The 20,657-nt window shown below is 35.7% G+C and overlaps 1 protein-coding gene across 1 annotated transcript in view; it reads left to right on the top strand.

The window, feature by feature from the left end:
• Positions 1–20,657, top strand: part of LOC125102962 (triadin-like) — a 154,862-nt gene that overhangs the window by 60,232 nt on the left and 73,973 nt on the right. The window contains exon 10 of the mRNA XM_047734650.1: positions 13,042–13,080. Within this exon, the coding sequence (XP_047590606.1) occupies positions 13,042–13,080 (39 nt within the window). The remainder of the gene's footprint in view (positions 1–13,041; positions 13,081–20,657) is intronic.

The following is a 20,657-nucleotide window of genomic DNA, read 5'->3' as shown; positions in this document are numbered from 1 at the left end:
CACTATGGAACCAAGACTATCTTGACTGATTTTCCAAGTCAGCATTTGTGATATTCACTCTTATTGTAATTTTTAAATTTGTGTTTACTATATGCAGATCCTAAAGTTCATTTAATATTTGTTGTTTTTGCTTTAGCAAACTCTCAATAGTTATTGCAAGTTAATATTGAAATGAAAAGTAAATTTAAAGAAATGACTCTAGGAAACCTCTGACATGACTTCAAACATTCATTTTTTGCTGATAAACTTTTCATCACTTATAGTGAAATAGAAAGCTGGCAAATAATTCAGGCAACTTACTTCCACCTGCAATTTTCTTTTGTGTTTTTCCCCAATTATTGACTCTTCGGTATTACTCAAAACATTTTTTGAGTCTCTACTGTGTTTGGAAAACTGGTTGGTTGTCTGGTTGCTTGGTTGGTGGCCTTTTTAGGCACTGTGCTTGGTGTTGCAAACCCTAAATGATACAAGTCTTCAATTGCAGAATGAACATAGAGGCAGACATATTCATACAAAATAAAACCCAGATGTGGGAAATCCTTTCACAGCACGTACATATATTAAATCACCATGATGTACACTTTAAATATCTATCAGTTTTATGTGTCACTTACACCATTATAATACTGAAATAAAAATAAAATAAAATGGAGTAAAATAAAATCCACTGGACATAAGTGAAATAAGAATTTTGTCCAGTGCTGTAAAACTATAAAGAAAAAGAACTTTAAAGCAAAGAATGCACATCACATATTTAAACAGAGATACACTGTAATATAAAATGTAAAAAGGGGAACAAGCCTTTATGTATAGTTTTTCCCTTCAGGACAATTGTCATTTTGCTTAAGAGTCAAAGAACAATATGTGTAAATGATAATATATGGTATATAATGGTATACCATTAAGAACAGAGCAGTCAACATAATAGTATCTAAAATTACTCTATGACATAAAAACGTCTTAACATGTAGCCTTTGGCTATTTTAGAGAAGGTACTACCACTAGTCTTATGAGATGCCAGTTTTCTCATTAATCAAATTCTGCCACTATATTCTAGAAATTTTATGAATTTTTAGTTACATAGGTGAATCATATCTGTGTCTGTGTACGTTTACCTCTTTTGCTAATCAAAAATCTGATTAGAGTGATCTTCAACAAATAAGAAGTTTGTTTTGGGCAACAAGGTGACCAAAGGGAAGAAGACTAGGGTACAAATAGTTCAAGGATGTTGTCAAGAATCCAAGCTTCTGGCTTCTCCTTCCTTCCAACTTTACCACCATTGGTTTGTGTCTTTGGTCCCAAGGATGGCAAACTGGCTGTCATCCAGGTATCCTGTAACTGTTCTCACCGGGGACAAGACAGAGATTCAACACCTTTTCCTCACAAGACTTTGTCTATTTGGAAAGCAAAGCTTGTTTCAGCAGCTTTTGTCCACAACTTTCTGGCCATAACTGCTTCTCAGTGGCTGATCCAACCCCAAGAAGATTTGGGAATTTTAAAAAATTAATTAATTAATTTATTAGTTTATTTTTAAAGATTTTATTTATTTATTTGACAGAGAGGGTGAGAGAGCACAGCAGGCAGAGCAGCAGAGGGAGAGGGAGAGGCAGGATCCCCACTGAGCAGGGAGCCCGATGCAGGGCTCGATCCCAGGACCCTGGGATCATGACCTGAGCCAAAGGCAGATGCTTAACCGACTGAGCCACTCAGGCATCCTGATTTGGGAATTCTTGTACTTCATTTTCCAGCCTCTATATTAGAAGAAGGAAAGAGAAAGAGGTGTGAGAATAGATGTCGAGTGAACCAGCCTACAGTATCGGCCAGAATGGGCAATATATGAATATAATTTCTTTTTAAATATATGAACATTAAAATAAAATCAGAGTCCCCTGTGTATACTACCAAGATTGTTCTTTAATATTTTTTCACTTGAGAGTATTATCTTAAATTTTATCATATTAACATACAGAAAATACAATGGTATCCAATCATTGGATTTCAGATTTCATTGAAGTCTAACAGAAGGGATGAATATTGAGGGATATCACACAAATAAATGAACACCTACGAAACTGAGAGAAATGCTTTGACAAAAGGTGCACTGTGCTATGAGTATAGGCATAGAAAAATGTGACTTAGGGGATGCCTGGGTGGCTGAGTTGGTTGAGCAGCTGCCTTCGGCTCACATCATGATCCCAGCATCCTGGGATCGAGTCCCACATCGGGCTCCTTGCTCGGCGGGGAGCCTGCTTCTCCCTCTGCCTCCATCTGCCAGTGCTCTCTCTCTCTCTCTGACAAATAAATAAAATCTTTAAAAAAAAATGTGACTTAGGTCAGGGAATCAAGGAATGTTCCTCAATGGAACGACATTAGATCTGAGGTATGAAGATTAAGTAGGAATTTTAACAAGTGAAGAATTGGAAAAAGGAAAGAGCAAGGAGTACAAAAGTGTTTCAGCACAGTCAAATTTCTTGTGAAAGACAACAGTGCTATGGAGGTGTAGAAAGTGTTAGCAAGAGAGGTACAAAACAAAGATAAGAGATAATCAGAATTTTGAAGACGAGGAGTACGCAAACTGTGTTTCATGGCTGAAATCTGTAACATGAGATAAGAATGTTTGTACATCTTTAAATGGTTGAAAAGAATCAAAAGAAGAATAATATTTGGGGGTATTTAAAGCATGTAATAAATTCAAATTTCAGTATCTATAAATAATATTTTCTTAGAATACAAACATTCATTTGTGTTTTCTCTGTAGCAGTCTGTGCCCTAATACTAGAGTTGAGTAGCTATAACAGAGATGAAATGGTCTATAAAGCTAAATATTTACTATCTGGTATTTTACAGAAAAAGCTTGCCAACCCCTGCTATAAGTCATATTAAGGATTTTGGTATTTAGTTTAAGGGCAGTGGATATACACAAAAGTATTTTATACATGTTTGAGGGGAAGAGGGCTGCATTCTGTAATGGCCACTATGGTAGTGTGTTGGAGAAGGGCAGAATGGGATTCAAGAAGACCAGTGAAGACACCTACTGATAATATCTAAGTGAGTGATTATGGTACCTTGACCTAGGATGATTTCAAGTGAAATGGAGACAAGAGGACATTTTTGACAAATATAATATTTAATAAGATTTTTATTTTATGTAACTAATGGTTGGTGATACCACTGACATGGGACACCAGGAAAGAAGCAGCTTAGGATAAGTCATAAGTCTGGCTTACATGTTGAGTTTGAGGTGCTTATAGGACATCCGAGTAGAAATGTAGTGTTGGAAGCTGACTATCCTAGTGTGAGGTTCAGAAAAGGAAATTAGGTTGGAGATATACTTGTGGGGTATGTTTACCAGTGTATGGAGTTTAAAGGTGTGGGCATGCATGGATGAGTGATGGAAAGAATCAAGGTAAGAAGAGTAAAGTTCTGAGTAAAGTTAGTAAAGAGTACGTTTAAAACCGAATCTTGAGGAACCCAGAACATTCTTTTTAGCATGAATATAATCAGGCATCTTGATGGCCAATACTAATAATCTCTCTGCCCTTCTTTTTATTTTCCAAAAGTTGGTATTTTATGCATTTTCCATTGTCACTAGTTTTTAAGTCTTATTCTGAAGGTTCCAATGTTGATTCTATAAACATTATTTAAATAAAATACTTGATTTATCCACATACAGACCTGCAGGGAAAAACTTGACAGTTCATTGAAGAGTAGATATTATATACTCTGCTTCTATGAGAAAGAATCAAAAGCAGTTGGGCTCAGAGATTTATCCCAAAGAGCACCTTTTAGAATATGTTAACTAACATGTATCCATCAGAATGTAACCAATGTTCCTTTACTACTGCATTATCTAGTGACCACAGACGTTCTGATGGCTAATGACTGACATAAAAAGAATCAAGTTTTCTTCTGAAAAGTTCTAGTTTTAATGTTATTTATTGTTCTAATTCTCTAAACTGACATGACAGGTATTTATTTCGTCTTTTGTAATTAATCATTCTAACAAGCAAATGCGACTAACTATATAGTTGGTTCACCATTCTGAATTTTAAAAGTTTTTCTAATAACATTGCAATTCACAAATATCATCTTTGCTTATGACAATGTTCTCCTCTAAGAAATATTAGAACCTGCTGTGATACTGTTCTTAAAATTTGACAGTAGATCTAGAATACTAGATTTTATAATCAACATTAGTATTTTAAATTTTGTGTAATTTTTTTCTGTTTTTCTTTGTGTGCCTTGTTTCAGATTTAAATGTTGACATGATTTAATTCTTCTTTGAGTTATTTTAGGGAGAAAATATTATGACTATCATGTTAACAGTGAAGAAATTGATGCAAAAAGATTAAAAGATTATCTAAGTATAGACTTAAATACACCTAAAAATAATCTTACTTTCCTTTGTTCTTCAATATTGGGATATATTAGCAAGACTTACCCTAATGTGGCATCAAAGTTGTTTTTTTTTTCCTCATAACAATTTTTTGTATTTGGTAGGATTGGAGGAAAGTTACAGAGGATTTATCAATTAAAAAAAGACCAATCAGATTCAAAAGCATAAAACGTCCATTGGTGGGTGAGCCTAGTGGTGGGTATTGAGGGGATGTATTGCATGGAGCACTGGGTGTGGTGCATAAACAATGAATTTTGGAAAAGAAATAAAATAAAATAAGATAAAAAGAAAGTCCATAAGTGCCTTTACAAATCCATGATTACTTTCTTCCCGAAGAATTCTTAAAGTGAAAATTGAACCAGTGATGGTAGCTCTGTCACTCTTAAGCAGCATCTTACAGACCTAACACTTTCCCTGTTGTGCCCATTGGTCCAAAATGCCAAGTTGATAGAATGGGAAGGGGTTATATGTTGGTAAGAAAAGCACTTGAGGTTGCCAGAATTTTCTTTATCGTGATCATTGTCTTTACAGATTAATATACCCAAGCACTTTGAATTTTCATTTTCTCCCTCCAAAATATTAATGCACAATGATAATACATATACAACTATATGTATAGGAAATACATAAACAGTTACAAAAGTTAAGCCCCCATTCCTTCCTTGGTATTCTGTCCATTTAATCTCTCATTAAAGGGGGCAAAGTAGCATGAAAAAATGAATCACTGTCCTTTTGCATACCTACTTTTGTTGTCACTCCAAGCTGCCTTATGCAAATGTTCTAATATGCTTCTCTCCTTGAGGGGAAATTTTTAAAAATGTCACAGTAATTTTTTTTTCATTTTTCCTGCTTATTTTAAAGATTCTAAATGAATTCTTTTCTCATATATGGTCATGCACTATTTTTACATATTTGAGTGAGATTTAGGATGACCCATATTTAAACTTATGACCTTTTATTAACTTCATAGATTATTCTCACTTCAAGTTAAAGAAAATGAATGTTGGTACCCAGAGAAACAAGGAGGAGTCTAGTTAGAGACAGACTCTCCCTTTGATAAGGAGAAACCAAAGAATGTCTACTTGCCTTGGCAATTAATTATTGCACAACTTTCTGAACCATTGAATGGTTTAAAGTCAACTGGCTCATGACCTAAAATACATTCATCCAGCCATCCTGCCATCTTCAAATAACATCATGGGACGTTGTTCTAACTGACTATTATTTGGGCAACCAGTATGTGCAGCCTCTTCCAATTATTCCTCACGTATTTCACTGTGTACTTTGCACAATGGGAAACTCCAGGAAGGAAAGAATAATGAGGCACACATAGGGAGGCATCAAAGAGCGAGAAGATAAAGGCAGAGAGACACTATCAGAAATGTAGTACATCGTATTTAGCATATAGGAAAAACAAAGGGTCATGGAAATGAAATGACGACAGAATGAGACAGGAAAAATGCATGTGTTGACTCTGTGCTGTGAAGGGAGAATGCCCTTTGGCTTATTTTGCATCTTTAGTGTCCACTCAGCAAACTTTCTTTGTGAGCATCAAACTCTTTGGGAATCTTGCCAAGGAAGGATTGCAGAATCAGGACTTAAGACCTAAAGCATTGAGTCAGGCACTAAGTGCTGACATTATGAACTGGAGCCATTTGAGAACTATGCCTACAGAAGCTTATAAAACATACTTGTTTTTTCTTGTTGACCTAATGGGAAAGAGAGATGAGAGAGACAGACACAGACACAGAACATATGTGTGGGGGCATGAGGTTTGTGTGTATGTATGTGTGTTACAGAAAAAGCCCTGCTCAGTAGCTGGATACTTTAGCTTAGCTTTAAAATAACCAGCTATTAGGATGCCTGAGTGGCAAAGTCTGTTAAGTGTCTGCCTTTGACTGGGGTCATGATCTCAGGGTCCTGAGATCAAGTCCCCTGTCGGACTCTTTCCTGAGTGGGGAGTCTGCTTCTCCCTCCCTTCCTCCCTCTCTCTCTAGCTCTCTCAAATAAGTAAACAAATCTTGGGGGAAAAAAAAAAACAACTATAAACTAGTTAATTCACTTACTCTAGATAATTATATCTGACCAGGGCAAATGAAATATAAAAATCTAAAGATAATGTGCAGCAGTGTTGAATGTGGTGAGTCTGTTTGAATGGGCTTTTCCCCCTGGGTAAGGCGTTAGCTAATGGGACAGGGATTCCACCTCATATTTTAGTGTAAACCACCTAAAAGTGAAGCTTGTAAATTAGGTTTTCCTGGCATCTTGAAACCACATTTTACATTGCTTTGTATTTGTATCAATAACAGTTTTTGAGTGGCATAATAGTCTGGGGATACTTTAGGCACTATGTTTCCAAAGATGAACAAGATAAAATCCCTGTCCAAGAAAATATCACAATACTTGAAAAAGAGGGCTGGAAAAGAGAAGAGTGAAGTGTCTCCAATGGTGCCTGGGACCAGACATCCTAGATTTTTAATCCAATCAAACTGTGGACACCTGCTATTCAGATATCAGTACATGAGGGCTCAGCAAATATTATGAAACTATTTGATCTAGTCTTAGCCACAAACACATCAGCTAATTATCATTTTCCAATTCATAAGGTGAGAAAACTAAAATTTGGAGTTTCAAATACCTTACATTAAATCATTTGGTTAACAAATGAAAGGAATAAATTTCAAACCAAGAGAACTTTTTTTTGTCCAGTCAGTTTATGTCTGTCTGCTCTTGTCCAACTGCAGTACAAAATGATCACGTCAAGGCCTCAATTTGGTTGAGATTGCATAATTACTTGAGAATGTCATCGCTTTGTCCCTTGAGGGTGCATGGAGGATTCCTCAATTTATAAACAGAGATGATACTGATTTAGAAATTCAGGCAGGAAAAATGGAAGCATAGAGAATACAGAATATTTCAAAACCATATGGACATGGTTAAAAAAGTGGAAGGAAAACATTAAACACATGGGATATTGAAGTAAAGAAATGCAGGCACAGATAAGATAAAAAGTCATGGAGAAGATGATGCTAAGGTGTTGGTTCTCCATGTGACGTCACCCAAATTTGAAAGAGTATTTTCTTTTGGAGGTCTATGAACTAAATTTAGAAGTTCCAAGTCAAACCTAAAGGTAGTCAGTTTTCTTCTTTCTCATAATGGCATTACCTGGACCATAAAGTAATAGGTCCACAGCAGATGAAATCAAATCCTACCTATGAAAACAGATTGAGTGTGGGCGAAACAATTCCTCTCAAGACATGAAAAAACATGAGTTCAGTGAGAATTTTCCGTATTCCCAAATTTTGAAGCCAAACTACTTGGAATAATAGTAGTTCTCCATCCCATGCCATAAAGCCTCATATAAAAAACAAAATGGGAAGTGTGTGGGTGTGTGTATAGGTGTGTTTTGCATATAAATTATTTTTAAGTGATATAATGAGAACCACAGTGAAATTGTCTAAATGTATATATGTGTGCATTAGTAGCAGATTTTCATCAAAAAATGAAAATGATTACTCAAATGATGTGAAAATCATGGGTTCAGAATAAATTTATGAATACTACTTTTTAATTAAATATTTAATAAACCTTAATTGTTTTATTTAAAAATATTTTTATTTAAAATATATTTTATTTACAGTATGGTAGAAAAATAAAAGAAACATCATATAAAATATCAATAAAGAGACTAACGTGCACTATTTGCATTTTATCTGATGCTGTTCCAAATACTTCACATGTACTGTTCAATTTAATTTTTACAGCATCTTTTTTTTTTTTTTTAGTCAATGTAAACATTGAAGCACTGAAAGTGACTTGCCCAGGTCCCACAGACACCGGAGGTGGATTTGGGATGCATGCCTGGCAGTATGCCTTTGTCCTTAGCCACCATGCTTTCCAGACTCCTTCAGACCAAACCCCACAAACAATTGACTGCTGAAATTCCTTTGTATATTTTACAAAAATAGACTTGTGACTTGCTTTTAAATGTAAAAGCTTCCCATGCCATTAAATATGGAATACTACTCCAAGAGTATATGAGACAGTGATCAATTTTCTATCAATGTTCAGTCTATTTATTTCATTCAACCAGCTGGATTTAGGAAACTCATTTATACAACATAATTTAATGACTGAAGAAAACAGAAACTTCAGTGGTTATAGGTTTATGCCAACTAGAATACTAATAACTATGTTAGTAATTTGTCTACATAATATAACCTAGGTAAATATAACCAATCTATAAGATGTAGAAGGTGGTTTACTGTATAGTTTTTATGTATGAAATGTTGAAACCTTTTCATTTTATCCGTCATAATAGCAGTTATAGCTATTTGCTTATGAGTGCTTAAGGCTCTTGAGTCAGGAAAGAATCTGTATTCAAAGACAAGCTTTGCCCCTTAATAGGGAAATGTACTTAAACAAATTATGAAGCTTCAATATTGTTATCTCTAGTGTGGGTGTAATAGTGGTATTGACCTCATAGGAGAGGTGAGTGAGGATTATATAAGATAATTTCTTCATTTGTGCAACAAATATTTACTGATCCTTATTCTGCAAAAAAACATTGATCTAGGCATGATGATTCAGCATAGAAAATAAAATTTCATCTCAAGACTCATGATGTTTATATTCTGGGGTTAGAAAGCAAATAACTTCACAAATGCTTATTATTACATAAATAAAATATAAATAATGTATATAGTACACGTATTTAGTGAGTGCCATGAGGAAAGTATCATTGGCTGCAAAAGCTTATTATTATTTATTTCATATATAAGGCCTCTATGTATTGAAAAGCAAATGTGAAAATGGTAACAAAATAAAGTGGAAAAAGAAAAATCAGTGATATTCAGCTTCTCCTTACAAAATATTTTAAAATAGAGACATTCTCTCTCTCTGTTTTTTTTTTTTTAAAGATTTATTTATTTGAGAGAGAGAGAGAGAGAGAGAGAAAGCAGAGGAAGGAGCAGAGAGAGAGAGGGAGAGAGAGACTCCCAAGGAGACTCTGCTCAGGGTGTGGAGCCCTACTGGGATGGGGGTGGGAGGCTTGCATCGGACAGGGGTGGGAGTGGAAGGGTCTGGATCCCACAACCCTGAGACCATGACCCAAACAGAGTTGGACCCAAGAGTTGAATGCTTGACTGAGCCACCCAGGGACCCTTAAAATGGAGACATTCTTAAAAGAACGTTGATTCTGGGGACTTATATATTGTATAGATTTCTTTCTTTTAATTTCATGATGACAAAACAGAGGCTCCTATATGGAGTTGATCTCCATAGTGGCCCCTCTCTGACTCAATCACATACATGTTTAAGTTTGGTTGGCCTGCTTTCCTTGAGAGCATAGTGTTGATGACATTGAAAAATCATTAATGAAGCTCCCCTCCCCAGGCCCATCAGCAATTTACATTTCATAAATGAAATCAACAGCCTGGAAAAGTCAGAGCTGCATATGAAATGACAGGCTGTCTGCCTCAACAACTCAGTGTGATGATTTCTTCATTCCATGTCTCTGCAATGCTTGCATGTGGAGCCCAAAATGAAGGGCTCAACTGACAAATGTTTATGAAAATCAGATATTTTATTATTATACAATAGTAATCAATGGTTTAAAAAAAAATTCCAAATAGTAAAGTTTGAGTGAAAATAAAAATTCCCATTACCTCTTTTTAGCCTCCAGGTCCCAATCTGTGGCACTAACCATTGAATTTGGTTTCCTGAAACTTCTTAAAAAAGACTTTGACTAAACTTAAATATACATTTTTAAAAATTTATAATATGTGTATTTTATTTATAATATATATAGTTGCTATTTTATATGACTAGGAACAGACATCTATATGTGACTCAATGAAGCCTTTTGACTAAACTTAAATAGAAATGTATATATTATATTTATATGACTAAGAACAGGCATCCATATGTGAATCAAAAAATTAAAGTCCTAGCCTTCAGTAGCAAGACCATCTACAAAATGAAGGCACTGAGCTCTAAATGAGCAATAATAATAATAGTGATAATAGCAATAATAATAAAATATATAATAATAAAATAATAAAATAAACAATAATAAAAGTGATGCTCACCTTAGAAAATCTTTTGACAATAATCTCACACAACAATTCCTCCCTTGAATCTTCAAGGATAAAGACCCAATTCTGTAAGAAAAAAAAGAAAATTAGCATGAAATTTAAGTTTATGAGCATAATTTTAAAATAATTAAGCTCTTTCTATACATCACTTATAATTCTCATTGATTTTTACAACATTATTTTCTCCATTGTAAGAAAATTGAGATTGAGGGTTTTAAGTAATACCCAAGGTCACAAAACTTGGTAAGTGAGCTTGCTCTTAAAGCTAGATTATATTACCCAAAGATTCTTTTTTTTTTTTAAGATTTTATTTATTTATTTGAGAAAGAATGAGAGAGAGCACAAGACGGGGGAGGGTCAGTGGGAGAAGCAGACTCCCCTATGAGCAGGGAGCCCAACGTGGGACTTGATCCTGGGACTCCAGGATCATGACCTGAAGGAAGACAGACGCTTAACCGACTGAGCCATCCAGACGCCCCCCAAAGCCTCTTCTTACACTACCCATGAACTCATAACATGTGAGGTCACACTGTAAGTGCTATTTGCACAATACCAAAAGTCAACCGTTCCATCATAGTACGAGGGTCTAAGGGGCATATGCATATTGGACAATGGGTGTTTGTAAGAGTGCGTGTAAAATTCCATGTACAAGATAAAATGTGGCTCTCATATTGTATTCATAAAAATATTCTCAACAACTTTTATGTTTTTGAGAAGATCTCTTGACAAACATTAAGACTAAGATAATTCCATTTCAAGACAACAACGACAATGTGACTGAGGAGGAGAGAGCCATGTGTAGAGTGGGAAGCAATGCTTTCAAATAGCTCTACTTGATGACCAACATGTTTGTGATCCCCATCCTAGGACACTGAAATTTTGTTTCTAGCTCTGGAAGCATGAGATGAATCAATTTCTTCCAGTACTACAGATGCACCAGGGGAAACCATTTGGTCTTTCTATATTAACCATTTTGTTCACTTACTCATTCATCCCATAAAATTTTGACCATATACCACATGTCAAATATTTGAACAAATGATGTTATTTCAGTAGTGAACAAGACACAGCTGTTGTTCTTGTGGAAATTAAAATCTAAAAAGGGGACACAGACAATAAATAAAACTTAAGTAAAAACTTACATAACAAGGGGCACCTGGGTGGCTCAGTGGGTTAAAGCCTCTGCCTTCAGCTCGGGTCATGATCCCGGGGTCCTGGGATCGAGCCCCGCATTGGGCTCTCTGCTTGGCGGGGAGCCTGCTTCCTCCTCTCTCTCTCTGCCTGCCTCTCAGCCTACTTGTGATCTCTGTCTGTCAAGTGAATAAATAAAATCTTTGAAAAAAAAAAAACAAACTTACATAACAAACTTTTATATAACATTAAGGCACATGGAAAGTATTAAGATAGTGTGTGCCCTTCCTAGTTCAGCAAATGTGTTAACTAAAAAGAGAGGAATGTGTGCTAGGGCGTGTTGAAGGGCAACAGTAGCAGTGATACCACTTTTTACAGGATATGCATTCGACTATTATAGGAAGTAGGCTGTGAATGGCCATGTAATTCTCTACAATTGAAATTCTGGTGTTAAACAAATGAGGATTGGTGGGTTTTTTGTTTTGTTTTTTGTTTTTTTGTTTTGGTAACTCCAGAAAATGAGAATTCAAACAAATGCAGGTAGCTTATCTCTGATAACACAGACTGTATTTAAAAAGTATCACAACTATGAGATCTGTTTTTCTGCTGTTGGAAGGAAAAATTGTAACACACTGGAACCCTTCTATTAATAAAAACAAGACTTTATGCCAAAAAAGGAGAACTATAAGGCCTAGGAACCATTGTTTAAACAACAGGAAAAACCTGGAAATGTGAAAATATAGTCAACCATTACCTTGGTTGGGATGGTATCATGAAGTTTATAAAACTATGTATTTATCCGATACAGATATTAAGTTGGAATGCAGTTTTTAGACAAAAGTCATTTCCTAAGAAATCAAAATACTTCATTCTGATAACCTTTTATGTTATTATACTAAACTTAAGTCAATTTAATTTATTTTGTAAAATTAGTAACAAATACTAATAAAAACAAGAATTATACCAATTTGAAATTATTAAATTGACCACCAGGTGGCGCTCCATGAATTGAGCGTATGTAGTCAAAAATAATAAATTGCTTGAATTGGTTAAATTAGGAAAAATTACCACACTTTTTCCCCCCAAGCGGTTTTTATTAATTTTTTATTAGTATTACTTAGAGAACTTCTGAATCATAAGAAGTGAGCTCTTATTAAAGACAAGATGCCAAATTTCTTAGTATGTTTAATATGAAACTTTTTTAGCAAAGTGGATTTTAAAATCCAAGTCCTTTTGCTTGTTACTTTATAATTTACTAAGAACAAATGTCTCATTGCATATTGATAAAAGTATGTAACTATAATTGAAATTGAGAACAGATGAGAAAAATCTATTAAAACTCATTTGTATGGTTTTTTCAAATGTTGATTTTCTTCCCCCTGTTTCTTTGTATTCGTGTATGTGTATGTTTTACCCCAGAATCTGAAATTAAAAAAGATGAAAAGATGCCCAAAGCAGGTAAGGATACTTGATAAGATTACACATAAATAGATGTTCTGTTTGTTATGAGCACGGCTAGTTTTATAATCAGAGATGGGTAGGGCCTTGAGATGCTCAAAACATTGCAGAAATACTGATGGACCCCATCCCATTTATTTTAAATGTAATAAGCAATAAACTTGAAGGTATGTTAAAGTTAAAATAGATTCTTTGTTTTCTGGATAATGTCATCAAAGCGCTGGAACTATTAGCATATTGCTGGTCCTTATTCATCAAATGGGCAACGTTGTTTACAAAGTGCTAAGGGGACTATTTGAATTGCAGATCTGCCTTCAGCCAGATCGCGACAAATGCCTAAAACTTATTCTTACGTTCATTGATCCTTATGAAATCACCTATATTCAACCATTTTTTATTTTACCGGAAAAACAGTGGTTTTGTATGGGTCAACCTAATAGATTCAACCACTTCCTTTCCCACTAATTAAATATGCAAATATTCTTTGGAATGGTAATCCTTTGCTTTCTTGGTCACCAATTTCCAAATCAATGACCAAGAAGGCAAAATAGAATTTCTGAAAACAGGTTCTGTGAGGGGGGAGGACAAGAGCTTAGCTGGGCAGCCTTAAGACAGATGTTAACAGTTAGAAGAAACATCATAGAATGCGATGCAGAAAAATAAAACTAAAAATTCCAATTAGTAATGACAATCTGCCTAGGGCTAACTAACCCAATTCCAAATATTTTATATCTATATGAAGATATTTATATGTCTATATTTACATATGCAAAAAAGTTTATATCTCTATCTCCCCATACAGTGAAAGTTTTATGTACACAGACAAACATATCATTGTCTTAAAGTATTTGTATACACTCATTTCTACAAAGTTTAACCTATATATAATACTTTTTTTACCCTTTTATGTACATATTAAATATTAACTTGAATGACTGTCACTCCTTTTGAAAGTACTATTAACATAGCAAAAGGAATTCTTTGTTTTTTTAGTGAAAAAACATAGCCATTTTGAGTGCTTTTTATAAAATCTGAAAGCCTGTATTCTCTGAAAGATAAATGGAAAAAAGTGACCAATTTTACACAGTGAGAAAAGTGCATAATAAAGATATGATATATTGAGTCTTAACATTAAAACTTATAACTGAGCTTTAGATATATTGACAGAAAATGGGAAACTACATATAAAAATTGCCCTATTGTTAGCACTCTTCCTGGTGTCAGTGAAGGATTGCCGACCAAATAAAAATTACATGACGTTACTCCTTCCTGTAAGCATAACGGTGTATTTGATGCCTTATTTTACTGTTAGTATGTAATGGGAAAACTAATATGCACTATAAATTTCCTATTATTAGTTTGCATTAAATATTTATGTCTATCTTTATGTTATATTTATTTTTAACTTCTTGAAAGGAAAGAGAAATCAGCATTAATGGCATATGTTATATAATCAATCAACAATTTATTGAAAACATATATTATGCTTAATATCACTGCCTCACTACCATATGTTCCGGATTGTGCTTGGTGAGGCAAAACTTACAAACAAGTGATAAGATACTACTTCTGTCACAAGAGAGTAGAATCAAGGAACTGAACATGAACCAGCAAATGATGGCTACAAGACAATCATATTAGAGATGAGTGTTCTAGAGGACTCAAGGGAGGAGTCTCCCCATGGTCTTATCAATCAAGTAAACCTCAGGGAGATGATGGATTTATACTAGGATTTTAGGAAGATTCAAGAGCAGCTGAGACAGTGGAAGCGGTACTAGCTTTAAACTGGAAAGACATGAATTTGACTCTTTTTTGTCATTTGCTAAGGGCGTGACTTTACTCAATTTACTTAAGATTTCTGAGCTTCAATTTCTTTATCTATCAAATGAATATCATCATAACAAGCCAGCAGGGTTGTTAAAAAATCAGTTTGATGCTTGCCTTTTGGTTCAGCTTTGGTACATGGTCACTCTGTTGAGGAGTTAGCTTAGGGGAAGGATGGTCCTGCTATCAGCAGAAGGCTGGGAGGAGAGGACCAAGGATCAAAGCAGATGCTAGGCACCAAATGAGGAACAGAAGATGGTAAGACTGCAGCCCTGGTATGTAGCCAGAGGGGGGTTCTGGAAATCCAGGAAAGGGGAATTCAGAGGCTAAAGTGAAAAGTTTGTATTCTTAGAATATGCCGCAGAAGAAGAGAGTAATATCATGAGGCATATAATGGTGTGTGGGGTGAAATCCCACAGAAAGAATTTTCAATCAGAGATTTGACTCAAGATTTTGCAGTAATCTAAATATTAAAGATGGGAGAAAGCAAGTAAAAGTAAAAATAAATAAAAAGTAAATCATAAGTAAAGATGAGAGAAATTGGTAGGGAGAAGAATCAATGAGGAAGTGATTTTTTTATTTTTAAGATTATTTATAGCTATGACTACAGTGTGGAATTATTCAGAATTAAGTTTTTAAAAGGCAGGTACCTAGCAACCCACTGAAAATACTAATAGCATCTTGTTATATATTCTTTCGGTTACATGAAAACATACACTTTGAAAACACAGTCATATTCTCTGTACTACACTATCACTGCGTTTAGAACTGTCAAGCTGTTTCATAGGAAAAGACTAGGCATTGATGACATTAGTTATACCAAACTCCAAGGTCTCAAGCATGGAAGGATGAGAAGGTGATCAAAAGTAGAGGTTGCAAAGGTAGGGCAGGTGGGCAGATGCTGGTGGGACATCCACACAGAGATATCCTAGAGACCTTTGGACACTGGGAGCATTTACTTGGAACCTTCAGAGGAGGTTTGGTATGTGTGAATTTAGAAGTTTAGAGTTCAGAGGCAAAAAAGAAAAGGAGTTATTTGAGAAAAAGTAACATGGAGTGGAGAATGAAGAGAATGAAGGACAGCTTCTTGGAAAAGTAAAAGTGGGTTCCCTGGAAGACCAGGAAATACAGTGCCTCAGCGCCCCAAGCAGGGATCCTTTCAAGTGATATGTCCGCCAATAATGGGTCCGTGATTAAAGGAGTGAGACTGATATAAAGCAAAGGTCAAGCAAAGCTTTATTCCACGCCAAGCATCAAGAATCAGACTGAACGTTCGGGGCCGCACCTCTTACAAGAGAGGGTGACCTTTCTCTGTTTCACAGATGAGTTTTTAAGGGCAAAGACCATGTGGTTGGGCCTGGCCATGCACAGGTGGCCAATGAAATTGTAACACACAGAGAAAGCTGCACAGTGATGCTAAATGACCAATTGAATTACGATTTACCCTTTAGTAGACATTTGAACCAGCCTATCACCTTGGTTAGAATTGGCACCCAAAAGGCTCCCAAAGGGGCCCATACTCCTTGGTAGCTAGGGAGACAGTATGCAACCCCCCACTGATCAGATGTCTCCACCTGGCCTGACCCATCCTTGTATCTGGGCTTTGTTACCTGGGGCTGGTTTCCAGGACTTGTTTTTAAGTCAGTCCCCTGGGGGAAGGGGAGCAGGGACAGTTTAAGGGTTAAGCAACAAGGTTATTGTTTAACCTGGATGGAAGCCTCTGGCTAAATAGGTCCTTACACGAGAAGACGTGAAGAAGTCAGCAGTACAAATGTCTCAGAAAGATCATGAGACATGATGACTGAGAAAAAGTCATTATATTTGACAAAAACCTATCATTTTGTGACCTTTAGGAGAGCATTTTCAGTAGACTGGTAGAAGTAGAAATAGTTAACAAAGGGACTTATCAGTTAATGGAGACAGAGAGTGAACCGCTTTTTCCAGGAGTTTTTGGTTAAAGAGAAGCAAATCATTTTATTTCAGCAGGTAGGATCAAGGAAACATGTTTGTTGTTCTCATGTTGGTGATAGTCCGGTGGAGTATTCCAGGGAGGGAAGGAACAAGAAATCCAGAGGGAGATACTGATTGGGAGAGAACCGTCCCCAGTTGAGAGAAGTTAGGATACTATAAGTGGAAGGAATTTGCTTAATTATGAGGAAGAACAAAAGGTCCCTGGGCTTTGAGGGAATAATGAAAGGGTAGATTAAATTAAAATTAAGTATCCATGAAAGAAGACACTCCTGCAGAATGAACTTTTCTCCTAAAATCTCCGTGTGAAGGTAACCAATAACATGTTTGTTGCCAAAACCAGGGGATGGTTTTCTTGCTTCGTAATATACTGACTCCTGCGCAATATTTAACCATATTTACGATCTCTTGTATCCAAAAACAAACAAACAAAAAAACCTAAACAAAAAAACTTTCGTTGGCAAAAACTAAACCTTTTAATCCATGCTGTTAAAAAATAAAACAACAGGGGCGCCTGGGTGGCTCAGTGGGTTAAGCCGCTGCCTTCGGCTCAGGTCATGATCTCAGGGTCCTGGGATCGAGTCCCGCATCGGGCTCTCTGCTCAGCAAGAAGCCTGCTTCCCTCTCTCTCTCTCTCTCTCTGCCTTCCTCTCCGTCTACTTGTGATCTCTCTCTGTCAAATAAATAAATAAATAAAAAATCTTTAAAAAAAAAATAAATAAAACAACAAAAAATGACTACATTTTTAAATACGGGAGCAACATTTATAATGATTTATTTTTGACATGGGATATTATTAGCCACCAAATTCCTTTGTTTTTTTTTACCCTCCAATGAAAATGATGGCAAATAGGACATGCATTTCATTAGGTAATTGGAGAATAGCTAAATGTTCTTTTCGGGAAGCAATGGATATTAATTATAAGTCATAATATAATTAAAAACACAAAAAAGCTTGTATAAGTAATGTAATAAATTATTTTTCTTACTTATCAAGAATATTAATATTCATAAACAAACTCTTCAGAGTTCTATAGCTGTATTTCTGTCAAACATTTCCACTTGGTTATTCTGCCTACACGTCACTTTGTTTAAGATTGAACTCAAAGCACTTTCATTGTCTTTGTTGTTACTATGGTTGCTCCTTATCTCAAGAAATGAAACTCATGAGTCACCATTCAGTTGCATTGACTTAAACTTTGGAGTCATTTGCAGCTTCTCCTTCTCTTTCAGAACCCAGTGTCCAAATAGGTATCAAGCTATGTATCTCTCAAATTTGTGCTCCCCTCTTTCTTTTCCTTTCCTGGTAAAAGCATAGTTTTTGCTCTCATCATCTCTTACCTGAATAGATAAATCTGTGACTTAATCCTCTTGTTTCCATCTCCTCTTCACAGACAGACCCAACACACGCCTATGCTAGTTGTCTTTCCTAAATGAGTATCTGCAGGGAACAGAGCCAGATTCATTGCTACTACATCAAACTAACCCCCACCATATTTCCTCCTGTGCTCTCCTTTCATCTAATCCACCACTACCACTGCTCCCCATTCACTCACACAGACATTTAAAAAAGACGACCAGATCTGCGGAATTTTGTCTACTCAAAACTGTCTTTGAATATTTTTCCTTCACTTCGGGTCCATATTAAAACCTTGCCTCCAGTTTGGTGGCTTACTTTCCCACCCGCCACTATTCTCTGCTTATAAACATGCACCATTGAGTTCTCCAGCCTTGGCCTGTTATACATTTTCCTCTACCATACAATCTGGTTGGTATCCATAATTATTGAAAGGGATTCTTCTAACTGTGTATCTAAGGTCCTATGTTATCTCTGCTGTGAGCTGTGTAGTCTTCTCTAATTTCTGAGACAGAAAGTCATTCTGAAGCCACCATTGCCACAACATGTTGACAAAATCATCCTTATGGGAAGAAAGGAATTGGTTAATACTTTTTAAAATATATTTTGACATCTGTCTTGGTTTTGTGGTATAAGGCATGTAGAGGCAGTTTTTTTTTTTTTTTAATGTAAGAGACTAATAAAGGAAAGATGAGCTAGAAAGAGGAGCTCTGAGACAGTAGATGTGAAGAGATTTACAACAAATCTCTTAAGTGCTGAATCTCTTTTTCTTAACCACCAACAACAGATCTCATGCCAATCTAACGGACTTATTGTGAGGCTCATGTGATATAATATATGTGAAGGCACTTTCAAATCCAAGAAAAACAGAAAAATATAAAAGTTCGTCATCTGTACCCTTGCTATTTCAAGTGTAGTCCTCAGAACTACAGCAACATCACCTGGCTGTCTGTTAGAAACATAGAATCTTGGGTCTTACCAATAATTGCTGAATAAGCATTTAGCAAGATCCCCAAGTCACTAGTATGTTCATTAAAATTTGAGATATGATAGATATCTATTGCTGCCCTTGTCTTGGGAAGAAAAACATTAAGTTTCTCTCTACCAAAAACTTGGCTAATTTGGAGTGGAGTTACATCTTTGGATGGTGGTTTTCTCACCAGCAGTGAAGTCCTCACAAGTACTGAGGTGTAGTTGACATTGTCCATCTGCTGTTTCACTTGATGGATGATTTCTGGACTTTGAGTATCTGAGAAATGATTGAGGAAACGTTATTTCTTATGACATAGGACAAGCAAACAAGTGCTGGACATATCTGCGTATTTGTTTGAGCTTAAAAGGAATAAATAAATTTGTATTTGCTAGCAGAATATGTATGCGAAGAGTAAGTTGTCTGTATATTTTACCAGCTGGCTAAGACTGACACAATTGGTGAATCACAACAGGTGATTTAGCCAGAGAAAAGCTGTATGTGCTCATACCTATCAGTCATCAAAGTAACTGTGGCTCATGTCGCTCAAAGAACTTGCTTCTTATTGTTTATTCAATATATGTCTGTCATCATATAAGCTAAATGCATAGCAATAACTATCTAAAAATTACTATAGTGGTCCTACAAAAAAATATATATGTGTGTATATACTTTATTAACTGGATCTTTTGACAAGAGAAAATGTATCCTCCCTCTCTTTTCTTTCTCCATCTCTTTCTCCTCCCATCCACCTCACACACCACTTAAATAGTATATACCTCTTTAAGTTAACCAGAAAGCATATGCAGGGCTCCTATAAATGCAGAAATAAGCAGATCTCAATTTAATTAATGAAACTAAGTTATGGTAGGATCAGAGGCTGTTTAGTTCAATAAATACTTATTGAATTTCTACCATGTATTTAAAAGTGTGCTAGGTGTTGAAGATATAAAGATGAATAACATAAATTCTCTAGAAATATTTCATATCAAGGCAGAGGTCCTTAAATAAAGAGCCAACAGTAACAAAAATAAATAGATAAAATCAAACAAATAAGCAGGAAAAGTTGTGCAGAGTGTGCTTTCTCAATACAGTGGACAGTTTTATTTCTCCAGCCTATTGGTTCAGGGGAATTTTCCCAAAGGAAAGGGCATATGAATAGTCTCAGAAAGTGGGTAAAGATAAGCCGGGTGAAGAAAGCCTGGGCAGGGCATCTCAGACAGGCAGATTCACGTAAGCCTCGACTAGATGGAACGCAGTCAGGAGCACTGCATAGGACAAGGATTTCACTCTCACTTCAGAACGAAGTGTGAGTCGAGAACAGGAGTAAGCAAGGCTTAAGAGAACAGCAACAGAAAAACTGTGCCCCCCTAGTTAGGGTTGTGTCCTTTTTGCTAAAGGACATTGGGAACAATTAAAAGTCCTTAAGCAAAATGAGGTATAGCTTAAAGTAGAATT

This window comes from Lutra lutra, chromosome 6 (assembly GCF_902655055.1).
Source record: "Lutra lutra chromosome 6, mLutLut1.2, whole genome shotgun sequence".
Taxonomy (NCBI): domain Eukaryota; kingdom Metazoa; phylum Chordata; class Mammalia; order Carnivora; family Mustelidae; genus Lutra; species Lutra lutra.
Note: the sequence above shows the minus strand (reverse complement) of the source record. Positions and strands in the feature narration are given on the sequence as shown.